At 43.2% G+C, this 20,412-nt stretch overlaps 1 protein-coding gene across 13 annotated transcripts in view; it reads left to right on the plus strand.

Moving 5' to 3' along the window:
- Positions 1–1,536: 1,536 nt before the first annotated feature.
- LOC121554284 (calcium/calmodulin-dependent protein kinase type II delta chain) overlaps positions 1,537–20,412 on the plus strand; it is a 107,497-nt gene continuing 88,621 nt past the window's right edge. For all 13 annotated transcript variants that reach the window (XM_041867768.2, XM_041867766.2, XM_041867771.2 and 10 more), the window contains exons 1-2: positions 1,537–1,854; positions 2,949–3,043. In XM_041867768.2, the coding sequence (XP_041723702.1) occupies positions 1,793–1,854; positions 2,949–3,043 (157 nt within the window). In that variant the 5' untranslated portion in view covers positions 1,537–1,792. The remainder of the gene's footprint in view (positions 1,855–2,948; positions 3,044–20,412) is intronic.

Consider the following 20,412-nt stretch of genomic DNA (forward strand, 5'->3'; position numbering starts at 1 on the left):
GCTGCAAGGGCGCAACAAAGTTGTCACGCAGTATTATGACAGCATACGTTCTTTCAAGTTGAAGCTGTCATTGTGGGAGACGCAACTTGCCGGGTGGTGATGCAGCTCACTTCCCCTGTCTGAAAAATGTGTGCTGACCCAACATGTGAGCAGACATGAAGCGGTTCAAAGATAAAATAACGGGACTGTTACGGAGTTTGAGCAACGCTTTCAGATTTATGTTTATATGTTTTTATGTTGATGTGCTATTGTTTTTAATTGATTTTATTTTATTTGTATATTTAACCTATTCTTGACTCTGTGGTTCTTGCACTTGTTTGGGGAACAGGATTTCATTATTTGTATCTACATTTCTGCCTGAGAAATGACACCCTGATATAGTTCTGTGATATACTTCTGTGAATCACTGAGGCATTGTGTGTTCTTTGTCCTCAGAACTTTCAAATAACTTGAGGTGTTTTATGATTAATAGTGATGTTGTGCTTTTGGACACTGTCCTCAGGCTCCAGCTTTATGTTTATATGTTTTTATGTTGATGTGCTATTGTTTTTAATTGTTTTTATTTTATTTGTATGTTTAACCTATTCTTGACTCTGTGGTTCTTGCACTTGTTTGGGGAACAGGATTTCATAATTTTTATCTACATTTCTGCCTGAGAAATGACACCCTGATATAGATCTGAAACAGTTCTGTTAATCACTGAGGCATTGTGTGTTTGTGTTCTTTTTCTTTAGAATTTTCAAATAAACTTGACGTGTTTTATGATTAATAGTGATGTTGTGCTTGTACTATTTTGGACACACTGTCCTCAGGCTCCAGCTTTATGTTGTATGTTGATCGTATTAAAACAAAGAAAACAATCTGAAGTTGTTGTTTTTAAGTTATATATACCATGATTTTTCCGGTCCGGCCCACTTGGGAATAGATTTTCCTCCATGTGGCCCCTGAGCTAAAATGAGTTTGACACCCCTGTTCTAGACGATTCTGTGCTTTCAACTTTGTGGCAACAGTTTGGGGAAGGCCATTTCCTGTTTCCGCATGACAATGACCCCGTGTACAAAATGAGGTCCATACAGAAATGGTTTGTCGAGATTGGTGTGGAAGAACTTGACTGGCCTGCACAGAGCCCTGACCTCAACCCCATCGAACACCTTTGGGTTCATTTGGAACACTGACTGCGAGCCAGGCCTAATCGCCCAACATCAGTGCCCGACCTCACTAATGCTCTTGTGACTGAATGGAAGCAAGTCCCTACAGCAATGTTCCAACATCTAGTGGAAAGCCTTCCCAGAAGAGTGGAGGCTGTTATAGCAGCAAAAGGGGGACCAACTCCATATTAATGCCCATGGTTTTGGAATGAGATGCTCGACGAGCAGGTGTCCACATATTTTTGGTCACGTAGTGTATATAGGCCTCTGTATCTATAGGCCTCTGTACCCTCCGTGAGGGTCCGTGGTTACAGCTAGGGGGAGGGGTTGTACAGTGTTCACACAACCAGGAAGCGCTCGATATAAAAAGTATCGCACCCAAAGCGAAGTGTCAGTAGGCAGACACAGAGAACAGCAGGTCTCGACGTCCCTGACAATCACTTAACTCTCGTGCCAATAACGATTTCTTGATTCGGAAAACGGAGCTGGAAGAGTAAAAAAAACATTTGCTTTTGAATGCTTATTTTGTGAATTTGGTTTATCGTTTGTGCTAGACAATTGTCAATTTGAAACACAGGAGAGAAACTCGAGAGTAGCTGTGAGGTTTACAGTCCGGACCGAGACAGTCTTCCCTCTCCTCTGCCATGGCTTCGACAACCTGTACCAGATTTACCGACGAGTATAATCTCTACGAAGAGCTGGGAAAGTAAGTATTACAATGTTTTCATTTTTTGCCATCTTGATTGCATTATGTTTACGTACTGATGCTCTAAACGAGTGGTTCTTGAGATTACCTGTTACCTGCGTGGTGCACAGAAAGCGTTATTGTATTTACATGTTGTCTTCAAATAATGTTCCTAAACTTGTCATCTCTAAAAGCGTCGTTGCAGTTGTTTTTGATATTTTTACTTATATTTCATGTTTATGTAGTCTTTCACTCGCTCTTGACAAGTCACCGCCCTTTTAGTGGAACAGCCATTGTGTAAGGGCGTTGAAATTCCCAAGTGGTGCGCTGTCGTCTATAAAGCGTAGCGTCCCCAAATTTATGGAAAAATCATCTTTCTTCATAGGTGATGTCATCCCCAGCTCTCAGCAAAATGAAAGTGACATAAATGTGACCTATTGATCCGCTCTTGATTATTATTATCCAATGCCCACGTGTCATTATGCTGTTCTTGCCCTATTTCTAATCAGAAACAAAATAAATAAGACTTTTTTCGATAGGAACAATGTCAACACATTGATATGAATGATGGTGCGATAAAAGGGCATTGTAGATCCAAGGGTTACCGTTTTAAATCGTTAACAACAGCCCTCTATCCCTGGGTGACCTGAGTAGATGGCTTTGACATTACTAACTGTAGACTGTCCTACTGTAACAGCACAGGGCGCCTTTGCGGGGGCGGGCACAATTGTGTCACTTGCACTTTCGCTGTCTTCAGTGCTATTTTCAGCGATGTGTCAAGAAGTGGTGCAAGGCTCGAGTGCGTGTAGACTACAACCTGTAGTCTATTTCTCTTTCTTTGGCATTACATGTGCTGGACTATATGCAATACCGCTCAAATCTGACTAGTTGCCTAGGCATCCATGGGTCACCTCTCCTGTCCCACCTGTTTTAAAACGATAGAAACAAATCCTTGTTTTGATTTGTCAAAACTGCGTTTTTATGTCTCAATAAAAGGACAATTTAAAGTCAAGTCAATCAGCTTATAAAGTGTAGTGTAACAGTTAATTATACTGAACAGGTGATATAGGGATAGATCCATTGTTTGAGTACTCATCAGTTTTTGTTTCTTAAAGGGGAGCCTTCTCCATAGTGAAAAGATGCATGAGGATCTCCAGCGGACAGGAGTATGCTGCCAAAATCATCAACACAAAGAAGCTATCTGCTAGGGGTATGTGTCTTTACCATGTCTTTGCGGTTTCTGTTGAAAACCACTAAATACCCCAACAACTCCCTGTTATGTCAAGAGTTTTCAGTGAGATACACAGGTGGCGGCTTTTACCTGGTATTTATCTTCAAATTACATGGTAACATGGTACGTACATGGTATGCCAGCGTTTCCCAAACACTGTCCTCGGGACCCCAAGGGGTGCACTTTTTGTTTTTTGCCCTAACAAGACACAGCTGATTCAAATGATTATTGATTATTTGAGTCAGCTGTGTAGGGCAAAACAAAAATGTGCACCCCTTGGGGTCCCGAGGACCGAGTTTGGGAAGCCCTGTGGTATGCAGTTCCAGAGAAGCACCAAATGTTGCCACATACTTTCTCAATAAATACCAGAGGTGGGACCAAGTCACTATTATTCGAGTCACAAGGTACACGTCTCAAGCTGAGTCCCAAGTAGAACGGGTCCAGTCCAAGTCATGCATTCTAAGAGCAAGTCAAGTTTTTTTCAAGTCAAGTAAAAAAAATATATCTATCAGCAGTAGGCAAGGCAGGTTGACTTGCGCAGAGTCTAGATTTATTTACAGGTCTTGGTGATCCAATGGTGAAAGCGCCATATCATACAAAATATACAAGTAGATTTGACAAATATACGTGGGAAATAGCCAAAAGAAATAGCCTCTCTATCAGGCAGGCTTAACCTGTCCTATCTGAACGGACACAGGTAGAGGGCAAGACTGCACAGCCTCTCCTTGAGAAACCAAATCAAATACTTCTAACAGGAGCTCAAACAAGTGCATTCGGAAAGTAGTTTTGTTACGTTACAGCCTTATTCTAAAATTGATTAAATCGTTTTTTTTCCTCATCAGTCTACACACAATACCCCATAATGACAAAGCAAAAACAGGTTTATAAAGTTTTGCAAATGTATTACAAATAAGCTGAAATATGACATTTACATAAGTATTCAGACCCTTTACTCAGTACTTTGTTGAAGCACCTTTTGCAGCGATTATAGCCTTGAGTCTTCTTGGGTATGATGCTACAAACTTGGGGAGTTTCCCCCGTTCTTCTCTGCAGATCCTCTCAAGCTCTGTCAGGTTGGATGGGGAGCGTTGCTGCACAGCTATTTTCAGGTCTCTCCAGAGATGTTAGATCAGGTTCAAGTCCGGGCTCTGGCTGGGCCACTCAAGGACATTCAGAGACTTGTCCCAAAGCCACTCCTGAGTTGTCTTGGCTGTGTCCTTAGGGTCGTTGTCCTGTTGGAAGGTGAACTTTTGCCCCAGTCTGAGGTTCTGAGTGCTCTGAAGCAGGTTTTCATCAAGGATCTCTCTGTACTTTGCTCCATTCATCTTTCCCTCGATACTGACTAGTCTCCCAGTCCCTGCCGCTGAAAAACATCCCCACAGCATGATGCTGCCACCGTAGGGATGGTGCCAGGTTTCCTCCAGACGTGACGCTTGGCATTCAGGCCAAAGAGGTCAATCTTGTTTTCATCAGACCAGAGAATCTTGTTTCTCATGGTCTGAGAGTCCTTTAGTTGCCTTTTGGCAAATTCCAAGCGGGCTGTCATGTGCCTTTTACTGAGGTGTGGCTTCCGTCTGGCCACTCTACAATAAAGGCCCGATTGGTGGAGTGCTTCAGAGATGGTTGTCCTTCTGGAAGGTTCTCCCATTTCCACAGAGGAACTCTGGAGCTCTGTCAGAGTGACCATCGGGTTCTTGGTCACCTCCCTGACCAAGGCCCTTCTTCCCCGATTGCTCAGTTTGGTCTGGCGGCCAGCTGTAGGAAGTTGAACTTCTTCCATTTAAGAATTATGGAGGCCACTGTGTTCTTGGGGACCTTCAATGGTGCAGAAATGTTTTGGTACCCTTCCCCAGATCTGTGCCTCGACACAATCCTGTCTCAGAGCTCTAAGGACAATTCCTTTGATAATGCAGTTGACATACACTGTCAACAGTGGGACCTTATATAGACAGGTGTGTGCCTTTCCAAATCATGTCCAATCAATTGAATTTACCACAGGTGGACTCCAATCAAGCTGTAGAAACATCTCAAGGATGATCAATGGAAACAGGATGCACCTGAGCTCAATTTCGAGTCACATAGCAAAGGGTCTGAATACTTATGTAAATAAGGTATTTCTGTTTTTTAAATATTTAATACGTTTGCTAAAATGTCTAAACCTGTTTCTATGGGGTATTGTGTGTAGATTGATGAGGAATTTTATTTATTTATTCCATTTTAGAATAAGGCTGTAACGTAACAAAATGTGGAAAAATTCAAGGGGTCTGAATACTTTCCGACTGCACTGTATGTAGATTGACCAAAAAAAACAGCAAACATTTCAACAATAGAGTTTGTAGAGCGCAAGTGGAGAGACATGCCTATGGTGCGTCTTCGCCTCAGTAAGAATACAATTTTAACAACAAATTCCAAATGTAAGCTTCATAAGTAAATCATCAATTTCAAGCAATTTAGACATACCAGAAGACGAATAGGCCTCTGCTAGTAATTGTTGATTGATGCCCCATTGCTGGTGAGCTTGCAAGTAAACAGGTAATACAAAGATCTTTATAACTAACCCAAGATAGACCAGAGCCTGTTGTTTCCAATGAATCGTAGTGGGCAGAACAAGCAAGGAGGTGGGCAGAGCCAAGCACGAGGGCGACGCTGCAAGGGCGACGCTGCGGTTACGGTCTCTGGCTGCATGGAGAGTAATTTACGGAGACTCTGTGAAACAAAATTAGTGACACAATGTTACAAAACCTGGCCAAATCATTTCAAGTCATCAGCTTCAAGTCATAAAATGTGTGACTCGAGTCAACAACTCTGGTACATACCAGCTAAGCTAATGTCACCAAGAAGAATGGGTCATGGCTAGAAGGAATACAGCTTATGTCAAAGTGATATTACATTCTCGCTATGAACTCAGACTTTGAACAGCTAGTTTTGCTGGCTAGCTGGCAACAACAGCCGGGCACTAATACTTAAAATAAAAAAATACATTATTTCAATGGGCGAAGGAAATATAACTTGTAATATTGGTCACCATCTAGATGTCACAGTGACATGCCTAGCTAATACTGCCCTCGTGATGCATCATGCATGACAACACGCCGGTGCGAATGACCAGTGCACCGGTGTTGTATCGAGGTGCTTGCCAACGTGAGTTGCTTTCCACTGGGCAGCTGTATCATTAGGTCTCCGGCGGTAGCTAACATGGCCAACTTTTTTTCCTCCCAAAACATATTTATTTAGAGTACGATTGCAGCTTACTCGTGAAATTACTTATTGGTACTGCCGTGATACAGTCTACTCAATTAATGGGGAGAAGGGAGCATGCACGGCAAGCCGGCAGCACCACCCGGGCTCAGTGTCCTTCGCGCCCGCTTGCCGAGCACTGCTGTCCCACAGTACAGCGAAGGAAGTAGATAGTGTAGCCATCAGGGTGACTGCTAAAGAACATTGGTTGTAGTGATTTCCACCGCAAATGTACAACTACAGCATTTAACGTCTACATTTTTGTGGAAAAAAAACGTAACAATTAATTCTTAACACACTCCCAAGTCCCAGCTTCGGCCCGACAAGTTTCAAACTCTCGCAGGAGTTTGACATCACTTTGACATGAGCTGTATCCCTTCTAGCCATGACCAGAAGAATGCTGTATATGGTTCTAATTTGTGATGCAATGCTGAGTGGTCACTTGTCTCAAAGCTTTGTCAGCCTGTGAGAATTACAATACCCCCTCTGACCTCAGTCAATGACAGGAGAATTCTTCAAGACTCTTCTTCATTTTTGGGCTTAACCAATTGACCTGCAAACCAACGTCCCCCATTTTGCTCCTTCTCCCTTCTCTTTTGAGGGTACAGTGTACATTCATAACTGTATGAACATGACTCATTTCAGTAGTTGGATGTGGTCAGGCACCGGTTGTGACAATGGTTATCAACGTCTGTCTTTACAGTTCCTGTTTCATTGTGGCGAGGCATAAAATCCTAGTTTATGAGTATGCGAATCATAACAACATCAGTTAACCTGCTTTTGATTTCCGATTAGCAGTACATTATTCACGGTGTAGCCTATTTTGTCACAACCCCAGTCACTATGGGAATGGACCGTGTCTTGGAGGGAAACTACAAGTGGTAGAAATAGACATGCATTCTTCATGACCTTTTGTGTATCTATATACTGGTGCTACTATAGCAAGTCTTTCCTCCATACATTGGACCGCCTGTCTATAATAATAATATGCCATTTAGCAGACGCTTTTATCCAAAGCGACTTACAGTCATGCGTGCATAAATTTGTATATATATATATAAAATATATTTTGATTTGTTTAATACTTTTTTGGTTACTACATGATTCCATATGTATTATTTAATAGTTTTGATGTCTTCACTATTATTCTACAATGTAGAAAATAGTAAAAATAAAGACAAACCTTTGAATGAGTAGGTGTGTCCAAACTTTTGCCTGGTACTGTATATTTATAATTAATTATATTATTATTATCTAATTATAATATTAATAATAAAAATAAATAATATGCCATTTAGCAGACGCTTTTATCCAAAGCGACTTACAGTCATGCGTGCATACATTTTTGTGTATGGGTGGTCCCGGGGATCGAACCCACTATCTTGGCGTTACAAGCGCCGTGCTCTACCAGCTGAGCTACAGAGGACCACTGTCTAGGAAGCAGCTCTCTGGCCTTTTTTCTTTTTTATTCTCGCCATCCTTCTCTCTGAGGGAGCTTGTGGGTCGTGGCTCCTGCTATCTGCATGCCATTGTGCATGTCTGATTTCCCTCCACGAGGCTTAACGGGCTGCTGACAGACACACTTAGACACACACACACACACATGATGTCTCATGGGGAATCGGGGGTTTCCTTGCTGCACATACACTATAGAACAGTCTGCACGGGAGACGGAGGGATAGAGATAAGGGAAGGGGGTGAAGAAAGGGATGGAGTGAGGGATGATTAGGACTAAGAGACAGGAATGGAATTGTATCACAGACAGGAGTTAGACCACATGTCTAGAACAGAACATGAATAAAATGAGCGAGGGAGAACAGTAGGGAAGGAAACAACAGAGCTGGAACGAGGAAGCATTGGCCTATTCCTTACACAATCCCCTTTATGGTTGTGCTGGCTACAGTCAGCAAGGCGACGACTAGATTTGCTGAGGTGATGAATAGAGGGAGGCTTGGGGGGGGGGATGTTGGTGAGCGAAATTGTGACACTTGGAGGAGGTGGAAATGGGATGAATTGGAGAGATTGGGGATGGAGGTGAGGAGAGATGGAAAAGGAGAGGGCTAGCTGAGCGATCATGTCTCCCCATTCCTGAACTGAAGGCCACTTTAGAGGAGGGAAACCCCAGCTCTACTGTCTGTGCCAGATAAACAGGCTGGTTTATGTGGTGATAAACCAAGGCAGTATATCTAAGCTGGAGATCTAGCACCAGCCTTTTGAAATCTTACCCTGCCTAATGGCATTGATTAGGGTACTAATAATGGGCGGTACTGTAGAGTAGTGCTGGGAATTGCCAGGGACCTCACGATACTTAGGTGCCGATACGATATGTATTGTGATTCTCACGATTCTATTTTACATTTTAGTCATTTAGCAGACGCTCTTATCCAGAGCGACTTACAGTTAGTGAATACATTTTATTTTTTATTTTTTATATTAGCCCCCCGTGGGAATCGAACCCACAACCCTGGCGTTGCAAACGCCATGCTCTATCAACTGAGCTACATCCCTGCCAGCCATTCCCTCCCCTACCCTGGACGACGCTGGGCCAATTGTGCGCCGCCCATGAGTCTCCCGGTCGCGGCCGGCTGCGACAGAGCCTGGATTCGAACCAGGATCTCTAGTGGCACAGTTAGCACTGCGATGCAGTGCCTTAGACCACTGCGCCACTCAGGAGGCTATTTCTATATGTATTGCGATTCGGTATAGCGATTTGATGTTCCAAACATATTGCTCACTATCCACTGAGTGTACAAAAGATTAAGAACACCTGCTCTTTCCATGACAGACTGACCAGGTGAATCCAGGTGAAAGCTATGATCCCTTGTTGATGTCACTTGTTAAATCCACTTCAATCTTTGTAGATGAAAGGGAGGAGACGTGTTAAAGAAGGATTTTTAAGCCTTGAGACAATTGAGACATGGATTGTGTATGTATGCCATTCAAAGGGTGAATGGGCAAGACAAAAGATGCCTTTGAACAGGGTATGGTAGTAGGTGCCAGGCGCACCGGTCAAGAACTGCAACGCTGCTGGGTTTTTCACGCTCATCGGTACGCTCAATAGTTTCCCGCGTGTATCAAGAATGGTCCACCACCCAAAGGACATCCAGCCAACTTGACACAACTGTGGGAAGCATTGGAGTCAACATGGGCCTGTGGAACGCTTTCGACTCCTTGTAGAGCATGCCCTGGCGAATTGAAGCTGTTCTGAGGGCAGAAGGAGGGGTTTTATACACTCTGTGTATGTTTACTGCAGAGAGACTAGAGAGTATGAGAACCAGTTTTGATCAGTCAGGAAAATGGTGCTGAAAACATGTCTCACTATTTCAAAAGATTGAGAGCAAGCTATAGGATGATAAATACTGGAGGTTTGGCGCAGGTACAGCCGACTAGCGCTAGCTAACTTTACCTACAGTAGCAAAAGGTATATCTCTGTAACTGTATCCATTTTTCCCCCCATCTCTACTGTAGAGCAGTGTTTCGCAACTCCAGTCCTCGAGTACCCCCAACAGTACATATTTTCGTTGTGGCCCCGGACAAGCACACCTGATTTAACTTGTCAACTAATCATCAAAGACCTTGACATGTTGAATCAGTTGTGTTTGTCCGGGGCCACAACAGAAATGTGTGCTGTTGGGAATACTGGAGGACCGGAGTTGGGAAACACTGCTGTAGAGGGGCAACCTGATGGAGCTTTGTCCTTTGGTTGATCTTTCTTTGTCTATGTCCTTACACAGTGCAGTGTTATTAGACTCCACTGAAAGCAGGGAGAAATGTGGACGTAGTGTATTGGTCTTGGTTCACTGCCCTGCACTGTATTGATTGAGTTAGATCATGTGTTATCAAATCAGTCTGTCCCTGTTATCAAATAAGTTTCTGTTAGTAACTAGTACACTCGTTTTTTATGCGAGTGTGCAGTTGGCATTTTGTCATGATGTGCATGTGTGATATACCCATGCTTATTTCATTGTGTGTGTGTTTCTCTTTTTCTGTGTACACCACGAGCAGCACACTGCTTTAAAAACAGCAATCTTACTTTATAGGGCGGCGCACAATTGGCCCAGCGTCGTCCCGGTTTGGCCGGGGAAGGCCGTCATTGTAAATAAGAATTTGTTCTTAACTGACTTGCCTAGTTAAATAAAGGTTAAAAAAATAATGTTTGAGGGAATGAGTTACAGTACTGACATTCAAGGTTACTTCTCCTTGCACTGGGGATTCCCGAAGTGGGTCGTGTAAATTCAGAGGCTCGTTCGATAGTGAGACTCCACAGGGTATAGTCCCTCCCTACTAACCCACACTCCCTTTGGCTCACCAAAATGGACAAACCTATTTTTCCTCACACTCTTCTGTCAATGGATGGGCATTGGGAGTGGAGCTTTTGACTTGTTGCACTTCTATACTCTCTTCAAATCTCTCATTTGGTGATTTCTCACTTCTCTAAATTGGTTCATATTTTACATGTATGGGTTTCTGTGCTGCTTTCTTTGTGGTAAGATGAGGAAGTATCCGTTTTTGGAGCCAACTCTGTCTTATATAAAGTTGTTGATAACATTTCTCTCTTGGTTATGTCAAAGCTAGCAATGAGAACATACTGTAGCTCAAATGCTACTCATCCACAACGGCAAGCTTGTTTGGTTGACAGTTTAGGCCTACATTGTAAAATATAGGCCAGTGGTCAGACATCAAGCCAGCTATGATTTGATGTGGTTTGTGGAAAAACTGCAGCTAAACAGTCAGTAACAGAGGAAAAGATCAGTTTAAACCACATCAGCCCAGGGCTGTGGAAAAGGCACTGGTAATTGTGCACAACATCCACGCTGCTAGCGGCTCCTGGAAAATACGGACATTTCTCCTGAGTGAAGAGTCTTGGCATTGGAGCATGGACTCGCAGGGAACTGATTTAATTCCCATGGAAACAATGAGATTCAAGAAGCTAAACATAGTCCCCGGGGGTTGAAGAGAATGTATGGTTTCCCTCTTTGTTCCGTTAGTCCAAGACTAGTCCTGGAGCTGATGTAGGGCCCTATTAAAATCTGCGATGTGGATGGAATCACGGAATCCAGACATTAAAACGTAATTCAACAATATTCAAAAATGTAGTGAACTTGGTAGGGAATCAATTAAATGTATTGAGAATTTATTAATTTGCCCAAATGTATCATAAGACATGAACAGAATGCATCAGTGATTCATTTGCGTTTCCTGCCCACATCTACCACTTTGTGTAGCCGTTAGCAATGATGCTAATGAAAACAGTCTTTTGGGAGATGGAAAGGCTTTCCCAAAAACCTTCTCAATTTAAAGTTAACTACAAAGTAGCCTAACCTGGTAGAATGATCACAATTATTTGCATCAATCCAGGGTATTTGTTTAGCAACTCTACCATCACGTGCGCTACAAAAACACTGCTAAACAATAGGCTCTTGCTAGGTGCGCACTTGAATTAAAGGGTAACTACACCAAAATCAAGATGTCTGAGATTTTTCCCAAGCATTGTTGTGGACTTAGAACATCCAATTAAAAAATATATATATTATATAAAAATGTTTTGAGTGATCCTGAAACTGGGAAGATTCCGAAACCTGGAAAAACTAAACGGAATTAGGCAAAAAATAAAACTGATTTTGTAGGGCTCTACTGATTCTTTGTTGTTTATGAAATACTTCCTTCAGTAAACTTGGCCATAGATATTGTAGACCCTGGGGTCATTTAGAAGCACATTTAGCACAGACAGCCGCCATCATCTCAGATGAGGTCTATTTCTCTATATGTTATAAGCAGTAGAATCACACCTGACTTGTGCCTATCCTACTAGGCTCTGTCAGGCTCATTTTCTGCCAATGAGAGGGGTGTAGGCTCACCCTCAGACATGTGTTGATTACCCAACCAGACCATAGAGGGTTACCCCCCTAGAGTCGATTTTCGCGGCCCCACATACATCTAATTAGCATAATAAAAAAGTCCCCATAGAAATCTGTCAGATAAGCTAGAGATGTCCGTTTTTTGCACTGGATGCATCTGTCTACTGCATCCGCCGACGTAGCACTTCAGCATCTGCGGTAAAAGGTGACAACTATTATGACCCCTCTATGGAAAGATGAGACTCTCACGAACTTGATGGTGGACGCCCAAGGCCTCACAAGACTCGTCTAAAGGTCCGTTGGTACCAGTTTAAAAAATGAATGGAAGTATTTATGGAGGCTGTTTAGTGCCAAAAATAAGGGGTTAAATATTAATATTAGTTGTTTCCTGATCTTTCTTGTCTCTCAGATCGTGGACTGACACTTCAGAACAAACTTCCTTTTGATGTTTTTTGGGGACTATCTGTTGTTCAATGCGTTTGTATGGGCTAATAGCAGTAAGGCCAAATTAAAATTTTTCATCAGGGCTTAGACTGTACAGGGTTAAACCCTAACTCGCGTGCACATACAGCGCCCATCATAAATCAAAATCCCACTGGCCTGTGCCTTGGCTCATCCTTCGATCCCAGTCTGACCAATATGGCAGACCTTGGTGTTTGGGAATACCCTGTTCACACCACCATGAATACAGATTATTCGATCACCCCAAAGCCTATGACATATCCTCCTCAGAGCCCTAAATTTACCATGAAAGATTTGACTGCCTTTCTCAGCTTTCTATTTCACACCACTTTCATTTAGTGAATGGACCTCATTTCTATTATGGGGAAATGGGACACTAGCTGTGCTGTGAGGTCCCCAAGGTGTGAGGGATTTTTTCTTCACTCCGTTGCATGGCTATATATCTGTCTCTCTCATTCTCTCTCTCACGGCCGGGGGGGGGTTTGAGTCATAAATGGTATCCGTGTCACCAGGGAAAGAGCAGATGGAGTTGTGGTGTTTTTTTTAATCTCCAGGTTATTTTTGTTGATTCATTCTTTGTAAATCTGAATGGATTTGTGTAAGAGCCAAGCCTGCGGTCCATTTAACCCTCATATTCCATTCAAGAGAATAAGTGTAATAACAAAAGGAAAGCTGCAACGTTTGGCATGGTGTCAGGAGAACATTGTCTCTGTGTCTGTGCTGCGTTGCAGGCCTGCATTGGCAGGCTAAAAATATCTCATTAGACAACAGAGGGAAAGAGGGGGAGGAACAGTAGGGAGAGAGGGAGATGATGTCAGTCAATGATGAACTATCAGAATGAACAAAATACTCAGAGCCTTGGCAAAGCCATTTCATATTTGGCTGCGTAATGTTCAATGAATGACTGAATCAATTAATCAAATGTATTTGTAGGCCTTTTATTTCTAGCCTGAATCGGGTCACATGCGAATTGCTATATGTTCCGGGTTCTTGATAGTGTCACTCTAGTTCTACCCAACCGTGACGAGAACAGTCGTGGGTGAAGATGCATCAGGGAAGAGACGGGGAGAGATCAGAACAGCATGAAAGATACATGATTAGACGAGCACAGTGCAGAGGAGCGCACCACGCCTGGGCCACATGTGCATCAGAACATGTTATTAGCCGCCATGTTGACGGAAATTGCTTAAACAAATAAAATAAAATTGCAGAGATGGATCCTGGGTTTGGCGTATCATTGGCGTGGAGGATGGGTTTCAAACACTGTCTCCTGTGCTTTAAGGAAATAAAATATGCATCTCGCCTGTCCTTATCGGTCATGAAATCCAGACATTTTGTCATTCATTTTGTTTGTGGCAGACCTTTTGAATGTCTGTATTGTCATTTAGATGATAAAGCCATGAAATGTATAGTTCGTCGCCAAGGAGCTGTTGATCACTTGAATCTAAAGCTCAGACGAGGTGGCCGTCATCAATGAGAGTTCGTTACCAGTGTCTCATTGTGAATTATAACTGATGAATATTTGTGGATAATGCGCCACTTGTTTCCAAGCCCTATACAGATCAGTCTATCAGATATCCTCTATCCCATCACTGCTAATACAAAAACATTGACAAACAGGCCGATCAGGTGTCAGAGCGAGCGAGGGATTTGGTTTTTTATATCTTTCACCTGTTTCTCTTCTTTTCTCTCTCCTTCCCTTTGCCTGTTTCCAAGCTCATTTGCGTCACATTTTTCTGTGTGTGTGTGTGTGCTCTGTCTATTTTCAGACCTGACGTACACTCCCCTAGGAGCACTAGGCTACGCTAGCTAGCTCCAGCACCGTACCACTACACCACAGCCTGCCTGGCACGAGCACTCCTTTTATATAATATACAAAAACAGCTGAAATCAAAGTTGATTCAGAAAAACAGTAATTGTTTTTTCCGCGGAGGGATTTTCAGTGCATGCAATAGAACAGAGATATTCTGGGGAAAAAAGAGACTCTGCTTGTACCGTGTGATGTTTGATTTGCGTTATTTTGCGTAACCACACACAAACGCGCACACACACTGTGCATCACATCAAACCGTACCCCAGGTCCTGTCTACGTAAGCCTAAGGTGCTGCCAAGCCTGTCATCCCTGATCGATCCGTAATTTTTTTCTCTCTCTGTCTATTTCCACCTGTGGAGGGATAACAGTGAGCTTTCCCCTGGGCTTCAGTCTAAATCCTTATTTAGGAAAGTAGGCCAGGGAACTTGGGGGGTGGTGGTGGCAGGGCTCCGTTAATTAGAGCTTCTTTGTCTGGGAGAGGGGGACGAGGGACGGAGGGGGCGCTCCACAAGTGCCCAGAGGTGATCTCGCACTCTTAATGAATGATGGCACCCTTCACCGGGCCTTCTAGGCTTAGGCGTCTATGGCTTTTTCTCATTTTGGCAAAAGCCCGTTCTCCACCCTCTCTCCTCCGTGACCCGGAAACTGATAAGTGGTCGAGGAGATGTCAGTTCATTAGTAGGCAAATGGAAGTGTCCTCCCCTACTCGTAGCCATCTTTCATCGAATATAGTCATGTGTATCCTATCAGAGTTCCTCGCGGAAGAGTTTTGAAATCTGCCACACCCTCTTTGAATCAGCTTTTGTTTTGTCAGAGGAGAAAAGCTTGCACACGTTTTAAAACGATGAGCAGCACATTGTTTTTATCTATAAAATGTATTGCACAACTAAATATTTATTTTGTGATCCACCCCTGCTAGCGCATTTTTGTCCACATTCCCTCTCCTCGCCGCCTCTCCTCGATTTACCTTTTTCAAAAGGAGGCAAAAAAGGATGCAAATCTAATTGAGAAAAGGCCATTGTTTCTCTCACATTTTTTCTCTCGCTCTCTGAGAGAGACACAGGACTAGTGGAATGGAAACTTTCAGGGGATCATTCTTTTTCATTGACCTCTGACCCTTGGTGTTTTTTGTTCTCCTTAGGGCTGATGGGAGATGGGTTATGTGTAAATGTGTTCTACGTGCAGGAAGAACAGTAAAAACACACCGCAGTAATGAGACTCTGAGAAAATATTTTTATAGATGGAATATGACGTGTCGAGGATATGCCTTTTCAACACCAGTCATCATCTGTCATGCATTTCCTCTGTTATTCTTCCAAACAGGGTGCCAGCCGTTCATACAGGTGTTAGGTGGCTTATTCTAGCTTATGTTCCAAGCCGAGACTGTCAAACACACTCCTTAATACAAGTGGAACATATCCATTCTCCTTCACCCTGCCGCCACCTTAGAAAGCACTACCCTCATCTGGATTCAAGTATTCATGGGACTGTTATTTCAGCCTTCTCTGCTGAGGTGAAAGGAGTTCTCCCAATTAGCACTGGGTTTGTCCTTGACAAGGCCATGCTTTTTAATTTCGAAGCAAAATATGTGATGTGTGTGTGCGCGCGAATGGCTCATCGTCATGGGGTCAGAGACCCCCCTCCCCCCTTGCTGAACAGGAAATGCGTCATAGATACTGTATCTATCTTATAGGTGTATGAGTTGGAACTGGTTGAGTGTCTAGTATATATTCACATTCATTATAGGGGCACTTTTCTCATCACCCATGGAGCTGACTTGAGTATGATGACACTGCTTATGGCAATACTCAGCAGGAACTTTATCTGTCAAACAAAACCGACGGCTGCTATAGACCGTTGAAGAGATGCAGCACCACATGCTTCTGTAGATATGTTTAGTAGATGCATATGTGTTCTCTCACGTGCATTGCTTATGTAACCTACATCTGATCCCATACTGTATACATCTGTGATCGTCGTCACCGCCTCTTATGCTACATTACTATGCTACATTACTATGCTACATTACTATGCTACATTACTCCAATAAGAGAGCATTCTGTATCCCTCGTACAATGTCTATTCTGTTCATCAGCCACATTGTCTTCCCAGAGCTTTGAGCCGAGCCTCTGTTACCTCATACAAAACGTTACAATTCAGACAAGTTCAGGCAATGTTCCATCGCTAATGACCCCTATGTGGTAGACCGGCCCCCTCATGCTCTCCCTGGGTAATTAACTGTTCACACTGGGGCTAATTAAGGGGTTCTAATGATGCATCACTCACCCAGAGACCAGACTTGCTGTAAAAGCTACTCTTGGAGCGACAGAACAGTTTGTGACCCATTTTCCTTTGTGTACCCAGCCAACATAGTGCCAGAGAGCAGGCATGATCACGGTGACAGCTTGTTCTCTCTCTCTCTCTGTCTCCATATTGACCGGGTGTGAGACTAGAGAACTAAAGTAAAGTACTGTCATTCTGTCAACAAAGCAAGACGAGCTGTGTCTGTTAGGATATCTGTAATGGCAGGTTTGTCTCACACCGTTCTAGGTGAGGTCAAGCAACCTAGTTGATTGTGTCTTTCTTAATGATGAGCTCTCAATCAGGGATTATTCAAATCTACAACCCGGTGGGTGACAAGCACGGCCCCTTAACCAGTGATTTACAGGGATCGTGGATGTAGAATCATATGCTTCTCAGTGATTGCATATCATTACAACCTGTTGGAATACCTCCCGTAAGCGAAGGTAGTACAGAATTCTATGACTACCAAGATGAGTCCATTCGAGAGGATAACCTGAACCCCATGACAAAGAAAAATCCCCCTTGCTTTGCAAAACTCCTGAGAGCCATTGTTATTGGGAATCTGTCTCAATGAGGTTCAAGTGGACCTCAATGGGAAGGCCTAGTCAGTGATCAGATGAAACTGTAGAGTAGTATAGACTGAGGAAGAAGAGATGGTGGCAAGATGGAGTTGAGAAATGGGCAGAGAGCGAATGCAGGTAGACTTACATTTACATTATTTAGCAGACGCTCTTATCCAGAGCGACTTACAGGAGCAATTAGGGTTAAGTGCCTTGCTCAAGGGCACATCGACAGATTTTTCACCTAGTTGGCTCGGGGATTAGAACCAGCGACCTTTTGGTTACTGGCACAACGCTCTTAACCACTAAGCTACCTGCCGCCCCAAGACTTACTTACAGAAAGATGAAGAGCGGGATGAGAGAGGCCAGAGTGCAATCGCCATCAGGACCCAATGCTAATATTAATACGCCATCCACCTTCCACTGTCTCACTACAGAGTCTCCTTAAGTCTCCTGAGTGGCACAGTGGTCTAAGGCACTGCATCGCAGTGTTAGCTGTGCCACTAGAGATCCTGGTTCGAATCCAGGCTCTGCCGCAGCCGGCCGCGACCGGGAGACTCATGGGCGGCGCACAATTGGCCCAGCGTCGTCCAGGGTAGGGGAGGGAATGGCCGGCAGGGATGTAGCTCATTTGATAGAGCATGGCGTTTGCAACGCCAGGGTTGTGGGTTCGATTCCCACGGGGGGCCAGTATGAAAAATAAAAAAAAGATGTATTCACTAACTGTAAGTCGCTCTGGATAAGAGCGTCTGCTAAATGACGTAAAATGTAGAGAGTGGGTCAAGTGAATAAATGCAGCACTCTGAGCCTAGTGTGGTTCTGTCTGCAAAGACACATGGTGATAAGAAGGAGAGGAAGGATATTTGTATGGGTACAATATCTCAACGGACAGGTAGAAAGGGGGAGGGAGAGAGGAGGCATAGAGGGATAAGAGGAAGTGTGTGGGTGAAATGGGATTGCTCCGTGAATGTAACGTAGACTAGTTGCCTCATGGTGAGCATACTAAGAACAAAGAGCATGAGTAGGAGGTCAAGAAAGGCAAATCAATAGTTTCTCACAAGAACTAGGACTAGAAAGTGTTTGTGGTGCGTTTTACTTTTTCTTGCCCAGGTGTAAATGTCCTCACCTGTACTGTTGGACCACTGTCCTCATCACATTCCTGTTCTGCGACCGTTTGTAGTATGAGTCAGGCCCGCTAATCATTTACTTTTATAGGCTCTTCACTAAGCACACTCGTGGCTAGGGCTGGGTGATATGGCCAAAATATCATATCACAATATTTTTCACATTTTATGTTTTGGAATAATAATTTGTTAATTTGCTTTGTTGTGAATGACCCTAGGGTGGTAACATAGACATTATGAGTGATTTCAATGGGGCTTTCTCCATTCTGATTTGTTTTATACCGTTCAATCAAACTTTAACCAAAAGTTGATATCATTTGAGATCATTTCCACACTGCCACGTAGTGCTGCACCATATGGCCAAAAAATCTAGGCCTCATTTCTAACCAACTATTGCAATTGTGATTTGACTTGTGATTTAGATCAAAACACTTGCGTGAACTGTTGGAATCATGGAAATATGACGATTAGTCTAAATCCATAGTTAGAACGTAATAGTGGGCACTTTGAATAGTGCTTGACATGACAATGAATGATAAAAGCCAGGGAGGCGTTCATAGAATCAGGAATTGGAATACTAATGGTCTCTCTATGGAGGCGTTATTATGACAGGGTAGGGACCATTGTGTTGGTCAGTGTTTCCCAGGGGAGTGAGATCCTAATCTTTGGCTACATTAAATGTTTTCTCTTACTTCATGTCCAAACACATTCATGCTTCGCCTATTCCTCTCGGATACAGTTGCACAAACAACATGCTGATTTAGGCCTACACCAGCACTGGTATCAGGCTGTATTAGTTAGCTACGTTTGCTCTGACTCAGGACATTTATTAGCTAGCTAACTAGCGATTAGCATTAGTGGCTAACAATTTATTTTAGCCAAAACTTGCTAAGAAAAGACAAATTAGCTGTTTGACACTAAGATACACAAACTAATAGTGTAATTATAGAACGCTTGTGGATTTACTACTCGTAGTTACGGTTTGCTACCTATGGTTACCTTAGCCAACACCACATTTTGGTCCTAACCACTGCTATCTGCTGTTGCCGTGTCCACTGGTCCACCACCTTGACCATCACTTCCCAATGCTGTTCAAAGCCTACTCTAAGTAATATGCTGTATCCAGACCCAGACTTCTGTATCACAAATCCAGACAGTAATTCTAACATTCCCAGGTTGATCTCCCTAGAGATGGTGTAAACACACACCACAGCTGGAATGTGCTCTCTGTGTATTTTAGCTTTATGTTGTTTAACTTTGTTTATATTTCAGCCCAAATGTCCTGCCAAATTCAGTCTGATTGCTGTGGCGATCAGCATTTCTTACAATGTGTCCGACTCTGCTTTCTAGAGTGTTGCTGGATGTTCAGAGTTGCAAAATGGATTTAGCTGTCTGGTAGGCTATTGCACTGTGGACCTACAGTGTCTTTGATATTGATATGCCATTTGCCTGTTTGGCTTCCATGTGCTCATCACTTACAACCACACTCATTAAATGTGAATGCAGTTGATCTTGATGCTAAAAACTGGTTTATCCTCCCTCTTTGTTTCGCTCCCATCTGTTTTTGGCCTCTGATGCTTTTTTCCATCCAGCCATCATATACTTGCTGGCTCTCCGTTAGGGAACTTTCTCTTTTTTTTCTTGTCTTTGGTGTGATGATTGGGGGAGATCTCAAGGAACAGATGGCAGCTAGCAGGTCGAGCTAAACTCTCAGGCCATGCAGATAAACTGAACCGATTCAACCCAGAATTCCAGAACAGAACGCAGCCAGGGATGTCTGCTTTCCAGTATGTTTCGAGTTTCCCAAAATGGAATCCCAATGTCATAGTTGGTGCCTGCCTATGAACTAGATGTAGAATGTATTTTGTGATCACTTCCATTAGCAAGTCTTTGAAAAACGTATTCTGGATTGCTTGGAGTAACTGTGACCCTCTTGCCTTTGCGACAATATATTTGATTTCAAATTGTGGAAGAAGCTTTGGTTATTTTC

The sequence above is a fragment of the Coregonus clupeaformis genome, chromosome 19 (genome assembly GCF_020615455.1).
Source record: "Coregonus clupeaformis isolate EN_2021a chromosome 19, ASM2061545v1, whole genome shotgun sequence".
Classification (NCBI taxonomy): domain Eukaryota; kingdom Metazoa; phylum Chordata; class Actinopteri; order Salmoniformes; family Salmonidae; genus Coregonus; species Coregonus clupeaformis.